Genomic DNA, 20,823 nt, shown 5'->3' with positions numbered 1-20,823 from the left:
AGACGAGCCATGACCATAAACGAAATCCGCTCCAATGGATTTTGGATTCTGGGTTGTAGTAGTGAGGTGTCCGAGACGCTGTCCGAGGAGGTAATCTGCTCTGGCCCCATCCCAATGAGGCGTGGTGATGAAGCTTACAGCAGGCTTTCTTCACTGAACCGCTGGATGTCCAAGTGGTGTGCAGAAAATAATGTGAGCTTTATAGATAACTGGCTACAGTTTGAAGGCAAGCCTTGTCTTTTAGGTAGGGATGGTGTCCACCCCAGGCGGGAGGGTGCTGCCTTACTTTGATGCAGCATAGCAAATAATCTTTTAGCTAGTTGGCAGAGTACTGTTAGAAGCTGCTGACAATCCAGAGCCGGGACCAGGCCGCAAACAGAGAGGCTTAACCAACAGTCTGTGAGCTGCAAAGAGACGTTACCAAGATACCAGTGTATTCAGACTGTGTCTGTCCCCCGAGTCAGACAAAAACGTTGAAAAACTCAGTTAATCTAAATAACTTAACCTATATTAAAAAATCTTATCCAGACTGTAGCACTAACACTTCAAACCTAAAGATTGGTTTACTTAATATCAGATCTCTAAATTCAAAAGCAGTTATAGTGAATGAAATGATCACTGATCAGAACTTCGATGTTCTGTGCCTGACAGAAACCTGGATTGATGAATATGAATATGAATATGAAGAATTAAATGAAGCCACCCCTGCAGGCTATAATTATATACACAATCCGAGATTGTCCGGTAGAGGAGGTAAAAGAGGTAGATGAACTGAATATTCGTTCTCAAACCTCTGCAATTTCAGATCATTACCTTATTTCACTTAAATTACATATTAGTCATAATATACATACATCCACGAGCTACATTGATTTCTAAAATTTTTGAAAAAGCTGTGGCCCAACAACTTTGCTCTTACCTGTAAAGTAACCTGACCTTATCATGGTTTAAATCATACTTAACCGATCGTTATCAGTTTGTGAGGATAAATGATATGTCTTCCAGTTATATTCTGATCTGCCAGTGTCAATAGTTTGCCACACTCTGAAAATATTTTATATTCTCTGTTTTATATAAATTCAGTTAAAACTAATTCCATCTCTCTGCTTTCTTCCGAGTTACTGACTGCCCACCTGTCTGACCCGATACCGAGGGATGTTGGACCCTCAGGCTCTCCTGTCCCCTGTTCCCCAGACAGATTGAAGTTTCTGAAGTCATCTCTTCTCCATCACCCACTACAGATCAGCTGCTCATTATCCATCTTACTCTCTACTACAGATTACATCCAAGATTCCATGAACTCTAACTGCTTCCATTAGTGGCGCTGCTATACTCCTGAATATATAAAACCTGTATGGATGTATACAATACGTTTTTTTTTATTAGTTTAAAAGCTGTTTGACCAGTGGTAGGATGGTCCCCCCTTATATGTGAGTCTTGGTCCTCCCGAGGTTTCTTCCTCCTCCTGCAGCTCTGAGGAAGTTTTTCCTTGCCTCCGCGCTCACTGGGGGTTCTGTATTTTGTATTTTCTATGTTTAATATTTTGCCTAATTCTTTGTCCTGTAATCATGTTTCTGTAAAGCTGCTTTGTGCCAACATCAGCTGGAAAAAGCGCTATACAAATAAATTTGATTTGATTTTATATGAAACTGATGTACTCCATGTTATGCACTCTTTTACTTTTAGTTCTACGGTATTGACGTTGGTGTTGTACTCTTTCTGCATTAAACATCTTTGAGAAAGGAACCTCAGCCTTTGCGTTGTGACTAAGGCCGGCATAATATATCTGTGTGTAAAAAATATTATTTTAAATAAATTACCTTTTTATAACTGTACATGCTTTGCAGAGTACTTTGTGCTGTGTAGATTGTTTCACAGTTATGTGTCTGAATGAAATATTTCAGTGATAAACTAATAATGCAGTTTATACTCCATTTTGAAGTTATCAAAACTTTATACGTCATACATTGATTCAATAAAGTGTAATTAAAACGGATTTTTTATATTCAGATGGTCATACAATACTAGCAGTTTTGTAATAGGCATGAATTTAAATAAGGCACACACTTGCATGACATATTGTTATAAAGAGGTGGGAAATAAGCATACATTTCAACAGACTGATAATGTGGAGTAAGAGCAACTAGAAATATGTAGAACGGGAAATGTGTTTTACTTCAAAGTTGTATTAAATGCCTAGTTCCGAGAGTCATAATAAAAAATGGTACAGTAACATACATTGTTCTTTAGGCTATTCACAGTATACTAGTTCTATTTTCATAATTTGGTGTCGAATTCAACAAACTATTTGTTAATCTGGAGTTGAAATATGCAGAACAGGTAATTTATTCTCATTTTATCTTCTCAAATGCCAAGTTCAGAGGGTCATAATAAAAATATTTTTAGCTCTTTAGGCTAATCACAGTCTAATAGGTATATTTTCATAATGTGGTGTCTGATTCAACAGACTATTTGAGAATCTGGATTTAGGGCATCTGGAAATATGCAGAACAGGCAATTTATTCTCCTGACATCTTCTCAAATGCCAAGTTCAGAGGCTCATTATAAAAAAAACTGTACAGTTTTTTATTTTTGTTATAAAGGCTGTTCACAGTTTAATAGGTATAGTTTCATAATTTAGTGTCGAATTTAACAGACTATTTGAGAATCTGGATTTAGGGCATCTGGAAATATGCAGAACAGGCAATTTATTCTCCTTTAATCTTCTCAAATGCCAAGTTCAGAGGGTCATAATAAAAAACTGTACAGTAATATTTCTAGTTATTTAGGCTCCTCACATTCTAATAGGTATATTTTCATAATGTGGTGTCTGATTCAACAGACTATTTGAGAATCTGGATTTAGGGCATCTGGAAACATGCAGAACAGGCAATTTATTCTTCTTTAATCTTCTCAAATGCCAAGTTCAGAGGGTCATAATAAAAAAAACTGTACAGTAATATGTTTTGTTATTTAGGCTATTCGCAGTTTAATAGATATATTTTCATAATGTGGTGTTGATTTCAACAGACTATTTGACAATCTGGAATTAGGGTAACTGGAAATATGCAGAACAGGCAATTTATTCTACTGACATATTCTGAAATGCCAAGTTCAGAGGGTCATAATAATAAACTGTACAGTAATCTTTGTAGTTATTAAAGATTTTCACAGTTTAATATGTAAATTTTCATAATTTGTGTCAAATTTAACAGACTATTTGAATATGTGGATTTAGGGCATCTGGAAATATGCAGAACAGGCAATTTATTCTCCTTTAATCTTCTCAAATGCCAAGTTCAGAGGCTCATAATAAAAAAAAAACTGTACATTAAATGTTAAGTTCTTTAGGCTATTCACAGTATACTAGTTATATTTTCATAATGTGGTGTCAAATTCAACAGACTATTTGATAATCTGGAGTTCGGGCAACTGGAAATACCCAGAACAGGCAATGTATTCTCAGTGTAATATGCCCTAAATGCCAAACTCGTTTTGCTCGGCTCAACCCTGCTCTCTACTGGCGAATAATTGGTACTTCGACTTTTTAAGGTGGACCGGAAAATCCGAATAAGACACTGGCGAATAAGACGCCAACTTCAGCCTCGTCTGTTGTGTTAATCCTCCAGCCTGATGCTTCATTTACACTATCTAGCACTGAGTCTTGTGAAGCAGTTTTGTGTTAAATCCACCCTGTTCACTCTGTAACACAAGCACCCGTCCACCTGACCCTCTATTTCTGTAAACATATATTACTGTGAAAAATCTGATTCAACATGCCATCATATTAATAATACACTCTGTGTATTGAACATTGGAGTAAAATAAATGATATTGGGCAGATACAGTCTGCTTCTGATAGATACAATAAACGAACCAATGATAAATATTTTCAACAGGACAATTTTAAAATCGTATTGTAATTGTTAAGAAGAGCTAGCTGGTATTAAACCATGTAGAAGCCACTGTGGTGCATCTGATTAAAATGCTGGAGATGATGTACTCTGAAAACAGTATTTACTGCAGCAGAGGAGTTGTGGTATATACAGAATAGATGAATGCAATCCGACTGTGTGAGTGTGTGATTCTGAAACAACAGATATAAAAGGGATACTTGAACTACTTGAAACACATCACTGACTACAATTTACAACACTAACACCTAAACAAAGATACACACTTCTATGAGGTGTTCTCTGGTAATAATAATAGGCAGATCAGAAACAGCTAGAAGCTATACAGAGCTATACAAAGAGCTGATCAGTTAGCATAGCATGTAACTCCTTGAAAGTACACCTACAACTAGGAAAGTAACAGTTATCTACACTTTATGAATAAACAGCAGTGTAGGTACTTACAGGTATCTGAATGCACACAAGAATTAAATGTCCTCGGTAATCCCACAACTTTACTAAGCTGCACACCGTCCACTATCTCCACTCTCTATCTGTGGTATGCAAGCCCCCAACTGAGGCCCCTCAGTCTCAGCATCGCTCTGATTGGCTAAACAAGCGGAAGCATGAGGGTTGCAGGCACTGTGGGTGGGACTCAGTGGAGGAGCTATTTAGCTCCTGAAGTCTTTGGGCCAACTCTTGGCTCTTTGTAACAGTAATTGTAAAATATAAATAAATATAAATAATCTCAGGTGTGTTTGTGCTTCTAATAATGATATAAAACATTATGTTCTAAAGAACAGATTCTTCTATTAAATCTCTGCAGGCCCTATTTACCATAATAAGAACAGAAACATTCACCAAGACTCACTGATTTGTACACTGTAGAGAAAAGAATATATGAATTATAAGAAACAGTAGAGGGTTTTCCATCCACCAAGTTTTTGCGCATTTTGAAAATGCGCATGAAAAAAGCTGGATGGAAAAAGTCAAAAATTCGAAAAAAGCCCCAAATATCGCAAAATGATTTTTACGCTAGGAGGGGGTGGAAAAGTTAGAATATCGCATCGCCAAAATTCGGAAAAACTGGATGGAAAAGGGTTTTTCGCATAAAAAATGACGTATCAGGCTTCAAGTCATGTGATTCTGTACCATGTGATCAGCTTGTTTGGCGTCCTCTCCCACGTTATCTAAAGTTTATTCGCATAACTGTAGTGAATGGAAACACGGCTTAATTCGCTTTTTTTCTGCCGAAATTTGGAAATTGCGCATTCTTTTTTCGAAAGGTTTGGATGGAAACCAGGCTAGAGAAGGTGTGAGTAATGTTTTAAAAAAACAACTAAATTTAAGTTTAAGACCTGTGTAAATAAACATTAAATCTGTTAGCTAGTAAACGCTAACAATTAAATAAACTGAGGTAAAATTTGAGGATAATTTACTCTTACTGAGGCAAATTAGCTTAAAACAGATAGTAATTTGTAGAATTGTTAGAATGGTGGCAATTAGTTCCTCCAAACCGTTTAAAAAACCTTTCTAGGTCACAGAAAACAGAAAATAAATGCTCTTTCTCCTCAGAAACTTTGGGTACATTCAGTAGCTAGCTTAGCCAACACTAGGAAGCTAGCTAATTCAGCTTTTTCCTAACTTACCAAAAATCAGCCTTTAATTATACTAATTAAACCTGAATTAGTTTAATCTCATAAATTTACCCATAAATTATTCGTGCTTTTCTCAGTTTATTAAACAGTATAAGAGAAAGAGAGCTAATTCACTGCTAACTCTGTTAGCTGCTAACAGGCTAATGTTGACAGGAATCTGACAGGAGAGAATCTACTGCTGAATCAAAGCCTCATAAAGAGCAGGGGCCTCATTTATAAAGAGTGCGTACGCATAAAAAGAGGGCAGAAATGTGCGTAAGCAACATCTCACGCAAGAATTGTGATTTATAAAGAAATACTTGGTGTGAAAACGAGCGTACATTTAAGCAAGGTTTAAGGCATGCGTATGCCTTCAAAAGTGTGCGGAGAGAGCGGGAATTAGTGGCATCATGTGGTAAAGTAGGGAATTGTTAGTAAATGCGCAAGCTTTTCTTCCTTCCGCATATTAGTTACCACATAAATCAAAATTAACAAAGGAAGATTAAGCATTACTTTACTTTATTTTTTACTTTATTACATATTTTTTCTGCATGTATAGTTAAAATTATTTCTGTATCTTATTCTGTGTTATATGTATATGTAGTGTTAATTTTCCACTAACTTGTATATTTCACTTTGTAGTTTATATCAGTTTTATTTGTATTATCTGTTTTATCTCACAGTTGTAAAATCTAAAGGTGCTATATATATATATATATATATATATATATATATATATATATATATATATATATAGATATAGATATAGATATATATATATATATATTAGCCGGGGTTACATGAGGAATATGCGAGAGTGGCGTATCCCATACTGAGATACCGAATGAATGCTTGAAAGAGAATACAAATTACATTTAAGAAAAAAAATATGCAAGAAATAAAAAATAAATAAATACCGGCCGTAAAACACTGTTAAACTGCTTTGTTTGTACATTTAGCTAGGCTAACTACCAATAATAATGGTCAGTAAAACAGCAAACACTGTTGTTTGGACATTTAATTAGGCTAGCTACCAATAATAATGGTCAGTAAAACAGCAAACACTGTTGTTTGGACATTTAGTTAGGCTAGCTACCAATAATAAAAGTCAGTAAAACGGCAAATGCTACATTTATACATTTAGCTAGGCTAGCTACCAATAATAATGTTCAGTAAATCAGCAAACTGCATATTTGAACATTTAGCTAGCTAGCAAACAATAATAATAGTCATTAAAACAACAATTGCTACATTTGTACATTTAGCTAGGCTAGCTAACAATAACAATAGACAGTAAAACAGGAAATGCTTTGTTTATACATTTGGTCAGTAAAATAGCAAATCCTGTATCGTGGCACGAGATCTCACGAGATTAAGACGTGACGATATTTCTCGTCAAGCTTAAACCTCTCACAGTTTAGTGTGGACTTTTTAAGATACAACACTGGCAACTGGCAACACAGTAGCAGCGATAATAGTTTGTACTGGATAAAAACAATTAAGAAACTACATTATTTGGATATTCTTAGTAACTTTGGAGATTAAAAAAACCATAAGCAACATTTAATATTCAATAAGGAAAAGATAAGAGAGTATAAAACTTGAGTAATACAACACAACCAAATATCCCTCTATATCCCTCTATAGTAACAGATTTTTAATTGGACTGAACCATAGACAAACAAGAACACCAGCAGAGGGAGTGAATGAGCCTGTAACCTTACTGCGCAACAGTAACTAACCTAAAAACTGAGCTCTGTCTCACAAAGAATGTCCTGGAATATTCAAACTTACAAGACATACAAACATAACATGGAATTCTATACACATCATCCCTGGATAAGAATAGTTTTGCTGAACCTGTAAAATCCATTGTTAAATACAGTTCATATTTGTTTCTGGTGGAATTTATGATTTGAGCTTTTAATTGCCATGGGACAAATTTGGGACATTTTTCTCTCCTGTGTGAATGCGCTGGTGTTTTTTGAGATGACTCTGTTGATTAAAACTCTTCCCACAGTCTGAGCAGTGATACGGTTTCTCTCCTGTGTGAATGCGCTGGTGACTTTTGAGATTACTCTGTTTAGTAAAACTCTTCCCACAGTCTGAGCAGTGATACGGTTTCTCTCCTGTGTGAATGCGCTGGTGTATTTTGAGATTACTCTGTTGATTAAAACTCTTCCCACAGTCTGAGCAGTGATACGGTTTCTCTCCTGTGTGAATGCGCTGGTGTTTTTTGAGAGCACTCTGTTCAGTAAAACTCTTCCCACAGTCCGAGCAGTGATGCGGTTTCTCTCCTGTGTGAATGCGCTGGTGTATTTTGAGAGCACTCTGTTCAGTAAAACTGTTCCCACAGTCCGAGCAGTGATGCGGTTTCTCTCCTGTGTGAATGCGCTGATGCCGTTTGACAGTCTCCAGTCGATTAAAGCTCTTCCCACAGTCTGAGCAGTAATAAGGTTTCTCTCCTGTGTGAATGCGCTGATGTATTTTAAGTTTACTCTGTGTAATAAAACTCTTCCTACAGTCTGAGCAGTGATATGGTTTCTCTCCTGTGTGAATGCGCTGATGTTGTTTGAGATCACTCTGGGTAGTAAAAATCTTCCCACAGTCTGAGCAGTGATATGGTTTCTCTCCTGTGTGAATGCGCTGGTGACTTTTGAGATTACTCTGTTGATTAAAACTCTTCCCACAGTCTGAGCAGTGATACGGTTTCTCTCCTGTGTGAATGCGCTGGTGTTGTTGGAGATGACTCTGTCGATTAAAACTCTTCCCACAGTCTGAGCAGTAATACGGTTTCTCTCCTGTGTGAATGCGCTGGTGTTTTTTGAGAGTACTCTGTTGAGTAAAACTCTTCCCACAGTCTGAGCAGTGATACGGTTTCTCTCCTGTGTGAATGCGCTGGTGTTTTTTGAGAGTACTCTGATGATTAAAACTCTTTCCACAGTCTGAGCAGTGATACGGTTTCTCTCCTGTGTGAATGCGCTGGTGTTTTTTGAGATTACTCTGTTTAGTAAAACTCTTGACAGAGTTCTGATGTTTCTCCATGTCGGGACTTGGCTTCATTTGTCTTTTAAATGTAGCAAACAATTTCTGCGTGTTCTGAAGATTCTTCAGGACGGCTTCTGCTTCACCTCTTTCAGCAGTTTAACTTTGATCTTTTGATAAATATCCTGGTTGTTGGTGATGAATTTCAGGAAAATATTTTCATTTCTGGAAAAAAACACAGAAAAATGCCATTGAATATTAAAATAAAAGCAGGTCAATTAACTAAAGAGATTCTAAGTCATTCTAAGTGAGTGATGTTTACCCTTTAATCTGAAGCTTTGAGGCGTGTGCCGAAAAAATGACACACATTGGTTCAAATCACATTGCCGATGCTTGATTCGTTCTACATTGATCACGACAGATGATGTCCAAAGGTTTTTCCTTTAAACCAATTTATAAAAGTTTCCACACATTAACCAAATACATTAATCCAAATCAATGCTTCACAAACCTGTTTTTTTTTTTTTACAACTCCTGATAACAGTTCATTATTTTCCACCACACTGGCTTCAGGCTAACAGTGATATGCGCTCCTGAGTTCAAGATGTGTTTTTTGGAAATGTTGATCCGATAACCCGACCGGGGCAGAAATAATTAATTATTAGGCAAAATATGCTTCAATACCCGCTAAAAATGCACAGAAGAGTGACTAGAACTGATATAAGACCTCATTATGCCAGTAACTTTTCTCAAAAATCCTTATATTTGCTTAAAACAGCACTTTTTCGCGGAGCTGCATTCAAGTTCCTCTGGAGCTACGGGGGGTGCAGAGGGATAATTAATAAAAAAAAACATGCAGTTGTCTTGTTGGTGCAGGGAATTGTAGTTCAAAATAAAATCACAGCAAAATAATGACCTTTTTACTGTTACAACACATCAACCAACCTCCAACAGGAGTGTAAAACATAAGAGTCTCTTTTGTTTACTAAAGGTTAACACAATTATAACAATTTGTAAGAATTCATATTATTTGATGTAGTTCTTTTTCAATTATTTTTGTAGTCTTTTTAACCTCTTACATAAATGTTTGTGTATTTTTGTCAAGTTGCTCAGTGTGATTCTTCTTATTATTATTATTATCAAATTCATGTTTTTGTTATTATTATTATTATTATCATCATTATTAAAGTATCAGCAAAAGAGCAGCTGGAGACTGTATTCCACAGTAATGGTTTAACTGGGATTTCTTAAAAACAGCGGGGCTAAAGATGTTGTAATTTGCTAATATTTGTGTTTGTTATTACAGTGAAATAGCAAGTTTTCTGTTAAATCAGTAAGCTAATAAATGGTACTTGTGAAATTCCTCTTCTTGCCTGAACTTTTCCTCACTATAATCACTAAATCTTTCATTCTTACATTTAATATTTTACAAGTGGACTTTTATTTTGACGGGAGAGTCACATGACTTACCAGCAACTTACCAGGAACCGGATTAAGTAAAGGAAAATTAACTAAACTAAACTAAACTAAACTAAATTAGTGTAACTAAGAAATGTGTAGAGACTGATCACACAAACTTAAAAAGGAATTTCCACAGAACTGATTTATCTCAGGTGTGTGTTAGTGATGTGGGGGAGGGGGGGCAGGAGTGTGAGGCTCCGTTATCCTGTGTATGATCTGTAAAGCCCCCCCCATCCCCAGCTCCACGACCCCCTACTCAAACCCCCCTCCTGAGTCTGTGGGTCAGAGTCAGACTGCTGAGCAGAGCTAGGAGAAGATCCAGTGCTGGTGGTGTAAATGCTGCACATGCTGAAGGTGCTGAAGGTGGTGTGGGTGTAGGAGTGAATGTAGAACAGCGTGTTGAAAAAAGAGAGAGAGAGAGAGAGAGAAACTTCTCCATACCTTCTGTAGTTCAGCTGATCCTGCTCTTCCTCCGCTCCAGCTACAGACCCCGGAAGCTCAGCGTCATCCGGGTTATGTAGAGCCCCGCCCCCTCCCCCGCTATATCACATTATACCCCATCACCGCTAGAGGGAGCCCGCGAGGGAGTCCTCAATGCATGGAGCTGAATGGAGCAAAACAGCTAAAACTCTCATTTAAAACACTGTATAACTACTTCTCTGGGGTTTTCCTTTAATTTTACAAAGTAGAACAAAGTATTTCACTAAAATAGGAAAGAAAACGTACCTCTATATTTCCATTTTCTAAAACTAATGTTTTGTATTCAGTAGATTTACTAGCATTACTGCTACTGATGCTGGAGTTACACCCAGAGCTCATTTAAATGGATTAAAACTGCAGTTTATAAGCTTTAATAATTATCTCTGCGGTGATGCAACTTGTCTCATTTCTTTTATTGTTGAGATTGTGTAAATATGAATGAGAGTTTGTTTAAATGTTTTCTTCTTGTTGGTACTTACATAGATGAAAATAGTAATCTACTAAAATAAATAGGAAAACATATTTAAATATAACTGGAACTTACTTGGGTTGTGGGGGCTGCTGCTAAATGGTTGTTAGAATTGGGTTAACTGCACTTACATTAAACTCTAAAATTAAAGCAGCAATTGCAGTTCTGGACAGTATGCAGATCTCATTAGTCTTGATAATGAAAAGGTAGGACATTTTTCATGTTCTTTCTGTTTACAACTCACTCTGAGGAATTCTGAGCACTTCAGAGCACTGACTGGTGTGTCACGGGACCGTGTAGGGTACTACAATCAAAAGGGTTGCATTACTGAATACTACATACTGGGCGGTGTGTAGTATGCAGTACATACTAGTGCAGTATGCAGTATAGTAGTATGCCATTTCGAATACAGCCTAGGACTGAGATAAAGTGAGCTATGGCTAGCTGCTCACTTTCTCTTATTATGGCTAGACACTGAAAGCAGGTTTTACCTCTTTGAAAACTTGAATGATCTTAATTTGTACATCCGAGTATCAATTAAAGACATTTAAGGTATTTTTTCTGAAAGAGAACCGCGTTTAGGTGTTGGCTAGCGTTCATGTTTGGTAATTATAACTAGAAAGCTAGCTAGCAGCCACAAAGTGAGCCTCTGAGATTATCAACGAATAAACGTATAATAATAAAAAACGTATCACCATAAATACATGATATACAAATAAACATATTCCATATTATCATACATCACATAAAACATTACTTATTCCCATACAATATGAAAAGTGACTTTATAATATCGTAATTTATCACCACCATATCCACCACATCTTACCTCAGAAAGAGCTGAATAACTTTCCAGTTGCACAAGCTTCACTTTATTCTGTTCAATGAATCAGTAGGAGTCGAATCACAAGAATAACTAAACCTAACTGTTTTTAAAACGTCACATTTTACAATTTTATATATAATAAATGTATGGTCAACATTTTCTAAATAAGACTAACCGAGTCTCCTAAATCTGAGTGACTTATAACTTTTGTACATTGTACATTGAGGTTGTTCTGAAGTGATGAATCAACCGAAGCTTCCTGAAGTTGACAGCAGATTGATTCATTTCCAGCAATAACTTTTTTTTTAATATACAAAAAAAGAACAAAATAAAACAATAAATATAATGCACAAAAATGTGTTTTTATGTTAATGATTTAATTATATAAGTATTTCATTGTTGTACATAGATATGAACATCTGTGTGTGTAGTATGATGTGAGGTAGTGCAATTGGCTAAATAAATAAACACTTTTCCAAGGCAAAAACACAAGTGAACAACAGAATGAAAAATATGGAACAAAAAAAGTTCAGATAGCAGAATAGTTTGTTGTTAAGGGTGAACTGAAATGGACTTAGGGTGTAGTGAATCATGATAACAAATACAAACATTTGTTGAATAGCCCACCTCCATTCTCCCCAGCATTCTGAAATACAGCGCTGTTAGCTAATGCTCCCAATAGACCACAATGCTAGTGATAGGGGCATAGCTTAACCCATACAAAAAACACTATTTTTACACCATTAACAACAAACTCAAAGTAGCTCCACACTTCACTGGTAGAATTCCAAGGATGATGATATTTAAAGCAAGGCAGTGAGAACTTTAAAAGTACACAGATAGTTTATTAAAAACACTGTTTATACACACAGTGCCTACAGATTAGTTTATTAAAACACTGTTTATACACACAGTGCCTACAGATAGTTTATTAAAAACACTGTTTATACACACAGTACCTTCAGATAGTTTATTAAAAACACTGTTTATACACACAGTTCCTACAGATAGTTTATTAAAACACTCTTATACACACAGTACCTTCAGATAGTTTATTAAAAACACTGTTTATACACACAGTTCCTACAGATAGTTTATTAAAACACTCTTATACACACAGTACCTTCAGATAGTTTATTAAAAACACTGTTTATACACACAGTTCCTACTGATAGTTTATTAAAAACACTGTTTATACACACAGTGCCTACAGATAGTTTATTAAAACACTGTTTATACACACAGTTCCTACAGATAGTTTATTAAAACACTGTTTATACACACAGTTCCTACAGATAGTTTATTAAAACACTGTTTATACACACAGTTCCTACTGATAGTTTATTAAAAACACTGTTTATACACACAGTTCCTACAGATAGTTTATTAAAACACTCTTATACACACAGTACCTTCAGATAGTTTATTAAAAACACTGTTTATACACACAGTGCCTACAGATAGTATATTAAAACACTGTTTATACACACAGTTCCTACAGATAGTTTATTAAAAACACTGTTTATACACACAGTACCTTCAGATAGTTTATTAAAAACACTGTTTATACACACAGTGCCTACAGATAGTTTATTAAAACACTGTTTATACACACAGTTCCTACAGATAGTTTATTAAAAACACTGTTTATACACACAGTTCCTACTGATAGTTTATTAAAAACACTGTTTATACACACAGTGCCTACAGATAGTTTATTAAAACACTGTTTATACACACAGTTCCTACAGATAGTTTATTAAAACACTGTTTATACACACAGTTCCTACAGATAGTTTATTAAAAACACTGTTTATACACAGTTCCTACTGATAGTTTATTAAAAACACTGTTTATACACACAGTGCCTACAGATAGTTTATTAAAACACTGTTTATACACACAGTTCCTACTGATAGTTTATTAAAAACACTGTTTATACACACAGTTCCTACAGATAGTTTATTAAAAACACTGTTTATACACACAGTTCCTACAGATTAGTTTATTAAAGCACTCTTATACACACAGTTCCTTTTCGTAGTTAAGCCAGGAAAGGTCTGAAAATTAATGTTGGGGAAATGCATAACTTTCCAGTTGTTGCTGAAAATATCTCTATAATATTGATGCATTTTTAAGCATTTCTTGTCAGTTGACTTATTGTGGCTTGACTAGCTGAAGGTATTGTGTATATAAACTATCTGTGTATATAAACTATCACACTGTATTTCGGAATATTGGGGGAGATCGGAGGTGGGCTATTCAACAAAAGTTTATACTCGTTATTGGCTACAAATTAAGTCCATGTATATAACTTCTCCCCTAAACTGAAAAGGAGAAAACGGGATGGAAAAACAAACAGATTATGGGTCAGATTAGAACTGGATTAGTATGTGAAAAGACATGTTTAAGGCCTTATGCCTCTGTAAAAGCTGGGCTGTCAATAGAACAAATAACGCCTCCCTCATAGGAAATGTTTACGATGATTGGAAGGCGTTTAATTAGCTGATCAGTACATTGTGTGGAACGATGAGCTCCTCCATATCTTCTGTCAAAAGGAGAGTGGTGTTGCTTCCCACAGAGACTCCAACCACCGCAATCCCACTTCTGTTTTTTTCTCAGGTTTCTGCAAGTAAAAATATTTCCCCCAGTTTTCACCATTAGACAGTTGAATACCGAAAAATTACAGTATTTCTCATTTGTCAATATTTCCTGGGACAGCACGGAAGAAATGACACTTTAATGTAATCTAAAGTAATCAGTGTACATCTTGTATAACAATGTGAGTTTGCTTTGCCCTTGAAACAACTCAACACACAACCATAACAACATTAACACCACCTCCTTTAAACAGCTGCAGTAATAATTTACCTCACAATATTCAGATGTGTAATTTCTGTAAGCTGCAAGAGGGCAAGTTCTGCCAGCGCTGCCTCTCTCCACAGCGCCACCTCGTGGTGCTTTCCCTCTTCTTCTAAGATCAGTTCACCAACAGGAACAGGCCCATCTCTAGTGGCTTGCATCCGGGTTGAAATTAGCTATGAAAAACATAGTGTTAAATAATGCTGTGAAAATACACTATAACCATACGGGGGACTAATTTTGTGGTACCACTTTAAAATAAGACTACCTTTATAAAGGGTTTATAAATGGTTCACAATTAGTTTATTAATGGTTACTAATTAGGATGTAAATGTCTTAAAAATCATTAATAGTCAGTTATAACACATACATAGAAAGGGCAACAATGACCTGTTATGAAATAATGAACCCACAGCCATCTATATTGTTGCCCTTTCTATATATGTGTTATAACTGATTATTAATGATTTTAAAGCATTTACAACCTAATTAGTAAGCATTAATAAACTAATTGTAAACCATTTATAAACTCTTTATAAAGTCTTATTTTAAAGTGGTACCAATTTTGTTTTGTGGAAGAATGTATTTAATTTACCCTTAACCATTTTATACACAGTCAAGTCAGAATATTATGACCAGCTCCATACACCATACACCTATGACCATACACTCACTGAGCATCTTTTTAGCTCCGCTGATCATAAAGGACACTCTGTAGTCCTGTATCTGTTTCTCTGTGTACTTTATTATTAAGTTTGCTTAGAAAAGTCAACTTACTGTTCTTCGTAATCTTCTTATTATTATTATCTTATTCTGCGCTCAAAATTTAATCGCTATCTCCTCCTACAGCTTGTGACATAGAAATACTAAATTTAGCAGTATCGTAGGACCTATACCCGATTAGGTTGCTTGTGCTTTTTAAGCGATATATCGTACGTTTTTTGTAAAAACTTCGTAAACGTTTTTTTCCCCATAGGAAATGAATAGGGGACAACTTTGAACATCCACATAGGTCACAATTTTTGAGATATGAAGACAAAAATCGGACGTTCTTTACGGAAATTTCGACGATTTGACGTTTTCGTACAATTGTCGTACGAAGTTTCCCCATAGGAATGAATGGGGGGGCCTTTCTCTCCCCTGCTCTTCCAGTACTGTGTGTGTTTTTGGAGGAGCTGCTGTATGGAGCAGATACTGATCAAAAGTTTGGACACCCCGGCACCCCAGCCAGGGCTTAGCAACCAGTTAGCAACACCTTAGCAACCACCTGGAAAACATTAGCAACTGCATGGCAACCACTTTAGAAATGATAGCAACTGCCTAGCAATCAAATAGCAACAGTTTAGCAACCACCTGAAAAACGTTAGCAACTGCCTAGCAACCACTGAGCAATCATATGGAGTTTGTTAGCAACTGCCTAGCAACCATGTGGAATATGTTAGCAACTGCCTAGCAACCACAATAGAAATGATAGCAACTGCCTATCAACCGATAGCAACAGCTTAGCAACCACCTGGAAAACGTTAGCAACTAACTACCAAGCAACCACTTAGCAACCACTTTAGAAATGATAGCAACCGCCTAGCAACCAGTAAGTAATCAAAAGTTTTTAGATTTCAGCATTTAATCAAAAGTTTTTAGATTTCAGCATTTAACCAAACGTTTTTGGATTTAAGCATTTAACCAAATATTTTTGGATTTAAGCATTTAACCAAAGGTTTTTAGATTTTAGCATTTCATCTAAACTTTTAGCATTTAACCAAACATTTTTAGATTTAAGTGTTAAAATCCTCCACATGTGTCTAGGAAGAAAAATATGGAGAACATAACACATGGCTATCCTAAGTCAAAGAGCCAGCAGAGTTTAAGTAAGAAAGAGGAGAACAGGCAGTAAATAGCGGTACAAAAATCTGATTTAATTTTAGCTTCCCACCACTCATTTGCACATACAACAAACCATGGCAGTATTTACATTATTTACATATGCTGTATAAAACAACAAAGAAAGTACCACTCTGGGAAATGTAAACTATGGACGGTGCTACAGAAAAGAACACAACAAAACATAACCATATTAAACTACCTAAAGCCAAATTAAGTACAAAAAGAATATAAAGAAAAGATACTCCCTAACTAATAACCTAAATACAAGGGGTAGCACCCGCCCTCTTACCTAGGGACCGATACAAACAACTCCTACATGATGTAAAAATGTACAGGTGCACCTATTTTACCTGTTAGCATACCCAGGTGGTACAGAGTTGTCTTTTAGCCAAAAAGAGGGATTAAGTTAACCACATCAGAGAAGTAATACAATAAAATTAGGCTACAAGAGCGCATTGGCCTTAAAGCATACCCCATGGTTCTCTCTCTCTGTCGGCCATCTTGGTTCAGGTCCTTTTGTAGTCTCCGCCCACAACTCTCTCCCATGGCTCACCTGAGAGAGAGAGAGAGCGAGAGATAGAGAGAGAGAGATACTGCACGTAAGCATTTAACCAAAAGTCTTTGGTTTTCAGCATTTACCCAAAAGTTTTTGAATTTTACCATTTAACCAAAAGTTTTTGGACTAATTCTCAGCCAAAGTATTTGTATTCCACAATTTAGCCAAGGTTTTGGGCTTTAGAATTCAACCAAATTTGCTCAATTGCTTCATCAGTAAAAAATATTTTAATTCCAATTTAGTCAAATAAACATTTTTACTGATTATAATTTTGCATAAAGGGGATTGGAGAAAGAACAGATAAAGGTAATATATAAGATGTAAACAATATAGGTAAGATTGTGATATCAAGACTTACATATTCTTATGTATTCTTAAGTATTATAAAAATGAAATAGAAATTATGAATTTCAAGATAAAGCGCCACCTACTGTACCTACCCAGAGAGCATAGACAACTGTACTTTTAAATACTGTGCATAGTATTTTGATTGTCAGTTGCAGCCATAATTATTCTGATCAGCTCAGATATTTTGTTTTGATGCAGGAATACGAAGCCTTTTTTGTGTTGCTGCTCTCAGTTCTCTGTGTAGCCATGTGTTTGGGTTGTTGCTTTGTCTTGAGCCACATAGGTTAGGAGATGATAAGGAGATTCTGAGACTTCTGGTGGACTTTGGTAGTTCACTGGTGCTTGGCAGGGTTCTCCGTGCAGCCCCTCGACTGTCCATTGTGGCTGTTGGGGTGTTGTTGTCCCTCAAACAGAAGTACAGACAAAAAATGGTTCATTTGTGATTAAAAGTAATTCCATAAATGTTGTTCTAAGACACTATAGGGTGGGCTTTAATTCATATTAGCCCCCCCCCCCCCCATATCAAACCCACTCCTATGCCCTTGATAGCAACAACCGCGACGTCCACCACTTGCCAGCCCTCTGCTTTCCCAGTTTGGTGATACATTTCACTCGGATGGGGGACTCCTTTTTGTAGGGCGTCATCGGCCGTGAAAACATTCTGTGTAAAGAAAAGAGCACAAACATACAAAATAACATGTTTATACTGTTTAATTCATTATGTTTCACTTAATTTATTGTATTACCCATGATTTAACGGTTCACATTCTAATATTTTATTAAACTATATATTATTAAACTGTTTTTGGACTAAGTGGGGCTATTTTGCTGTTATTGTTCTGTTGTGTAACGCTTAGCACTGATTAAATATTACATAATAAAAAATAATATGAAAATAATTAAAATAGATATTTTTTTACTTAGCAGCACTTGTGTCCCCATTTTAAAGTGTCTTGGTGGAAACAACACCACGCATCTCTACCAAGCAATTAAAAAAAGATATATTTTTATCTATTTTCATATTATTTAAATAGTACCAAGCGTTACATATACAGAACAATAACAGCACAATAGCCCCACAAAACCCAAAACAGTTTAATATTATGGTTTATTCTCCCAACCAATCAACAAATAAAATATTTGCATATGAACAGTTGAATCATGGGTAATACAATAAATTAGGTGAAACATAACAAATATTTTATATTTAGTCCGTTGTGCTCTTTTGTTTGCACAGAATGTTTTCACAGTCGACGACTCTCTACTAAAAGGAGTCTCCCATCCGGGTGAAATGCATCACCAAACTCCTGGTGCCCCGGGCAGAGGACCAACAGTTGGTGGACGGTGCGGTTTTTAGGATGTCAATCAGACACATTCCTAAGTGATTACTTATTGGATAGAAAATGCTGTGTGGTAATATGAAATTCTGTGCTGAGTATTTGTTTATAAACAGTCTGACACTCTTCTGAGGTAGAAATCAGACAAAGAATAAATCTGCTCTGGGAAGTCATTGATTCTGACCCACCTGAAGATGAAGGCAGGGGAGAAAAAATAAAAAAATTCCCGCACCGACCGCGCCATCTGCTTCCTTAATAAAAACTTTTAAGAACCAGGGAATGGCGAATAGTTTTATACAGTGCATGTGATAATGTGGTTTACAAATCAGACATTAAAGATAATGAACGTCTAGCATGAACTATTATTTATATCGTCTCGTTGCTGTGTGCATCTGTAACAAAACATTTATAGGAACTATTAAAATAAAGAAATAGATTTGTGAGCCTGTACATACATAAGTGTAAATCATCCAATACAGTGTTGGACGAAATTTATATCACACTATCGTTTGTTTTGTTACAAACAGTATAAAAGCTACTGCCTGTGGCTAAATGGTGGAATGCCAATACTTTTGGCTGATTGAGCTGTGTGCAAAAACTTTTGGTTAAATGCTAATATCCAAATACTTTTGAATAAATGGTGGTGCAGCACAGATATGCCTCTATATGGTTTAGTATATCTTCAGCCCAGCAGTGTAAACTCTTAAAAGCAGAAACTGTTATGATCATAAACCACAAGCACATGTCTTTCTGAAAAATGCCAATTATAAAAAATACTTTCATAGTGTCACGAATGACCCAGGCAGGGAGACGAGGAGGCAGACACAGGTGCAGGTAGGAGCGATATAAATAAATAATTTATTAAATAAATAACAAAAGAAACAAGGAAACGAGGAACAAGTAAACATGTAACAAAGAAACACAAATAACCAATAACAAACGAGCGATGATAATAAACAAATAAGAAATATATATATATACAAGGGAAATAAACTAGAAAAATAAACAAGGCAATAAACTATAAACGTGAAAACAAGAAATAAACGAGAAACAAATGACTAAGGTTAAATACAGGGAACATAGAGCTAAACAAGAAACTAAACTAGACAAGGGGAACTAAACTAAGCAGGGCAAGGGAGAAAACAATGGAAATAAAGGAAACTAGAAATATACACGAGATAAACACAGAGCAAGGACTAGGGCTATGAAACGCGGAGAAACACAGAGAGACAAAACAACAGAGGTTAGTGCAAAGACCGACGGCGACAAAGTGGTAGACGAGGGCTATTTATAGTACATAAAACACACTAGAATTGGAAACACCTGGGGAAGGGGCGGAGCTACAAATGAGACACACATGGAAAAGTACTGAGACGGGAGACAGAGGGGAGCACAGGTCACGTGGGGAAGACACACAGAGACACGAGACAGGGCTAAGACCTGACACATAGGGTTTAAAAGGGCTGATAAAAACCTTTAGAAAAACACTGCAAAACACCACAAAACCAGCAGAAAAATATAAAAACCATAGAATATTTGTTTTAGCAGGAAAAGATAGTAAGCTTAATTGAATGTGTTTAATTGTTTTTATACCTGTCTTTTGAATTTAAACACATTTTATTTTGAATTAGTTTAAACACAACACACACAATCAAAAATCAAAAGCACAAACACATGCCCTCCCGCCCACCCATAAAACCCTAACAGAACATGCTAAGAAATATTACAATCTGAACACAAAAACTTGTCAAATTACCACATTATGGTTGATTAAAAAGTGGGCTTTCAATGTTTAATATGACCTCCCCTTCCCTCACAACAGTTACTTTTAACGTCACCACTCCACACAGTGGCGGGAACGCTGAACTCCTCCATGGTGTCACTGAGGAGAACAGTCTCATCGCCTCACGATCTCCATCTCCTCTTTGATCTTCAGTGACTCTGGTTCCTGTAACACAGAACATGGTGATAGGAGTAAGTTTTAGCAGTCTACATTCTTTTCTGGTACAACAGCACAGCAATAAAGTGTTAAACTACGGCACTGTAGTTATTAGTAGTGATGGGTCAGACTCTTAGCCGGCTCTT

General features: G+C 36.1%; 3 protein-coding genes across 4 annotated transcripts in view; all 3 read right to left on the bottom strand.

Annotated features, from left to right (window-relative positions):
* LOC125801290 (zinc finger protein 239-like) overlaps positions 1–20,823 on the bottom strand; it is a 311,844-nt gene that overhangs the window by 39,969 nt on the left and 251,052 nt on the right. The window lies entirely within an intron of this gene.
* Positions 1–20,823, bottom strand: part of LOC125801376 (zinc finger protein 239-like) — a 311,842-nt gene that overhangs the window by 39,969 nt on the left and 251,050 nt on the right. The gene's annotated exons all lie outside the window — the stretch shown is intronic.
* LOC125801262 (zinc finger protein 271-like) lies at positions 6,531–8,779 on the bottom strand. Its single transcript, XM_049477699.1, has one exon. It carries the CDS (start codon positions 8,591–8,593, stop codon positions 7,454–7,456), a length of 1,140 nt encoding a protein of 379 aa, XP_049333656.1. The 5' UTR covers positions 8,594–8,779; the 3' UTR covers positions 6,531–7,453.

Source organism: Astyanax mexicanus, chromosome 4 (genome assembly GCF_023375975.1).
Source record: "Astyanax mexicanus isolate ESR-SI-001 chromosome 4, AstMex3_surface, whole genome shotgun sequence".
NCBI classification, from domain to species: Eukaryota; Metazoa; Chordata; class Actinopteri; order Characiformes; family Acestrorhamphidae; genus Astyanax; species Astyanax mexicanus.
This window is presented reverse-complemented; position numbering and strand designations above follow the sequence as displayed.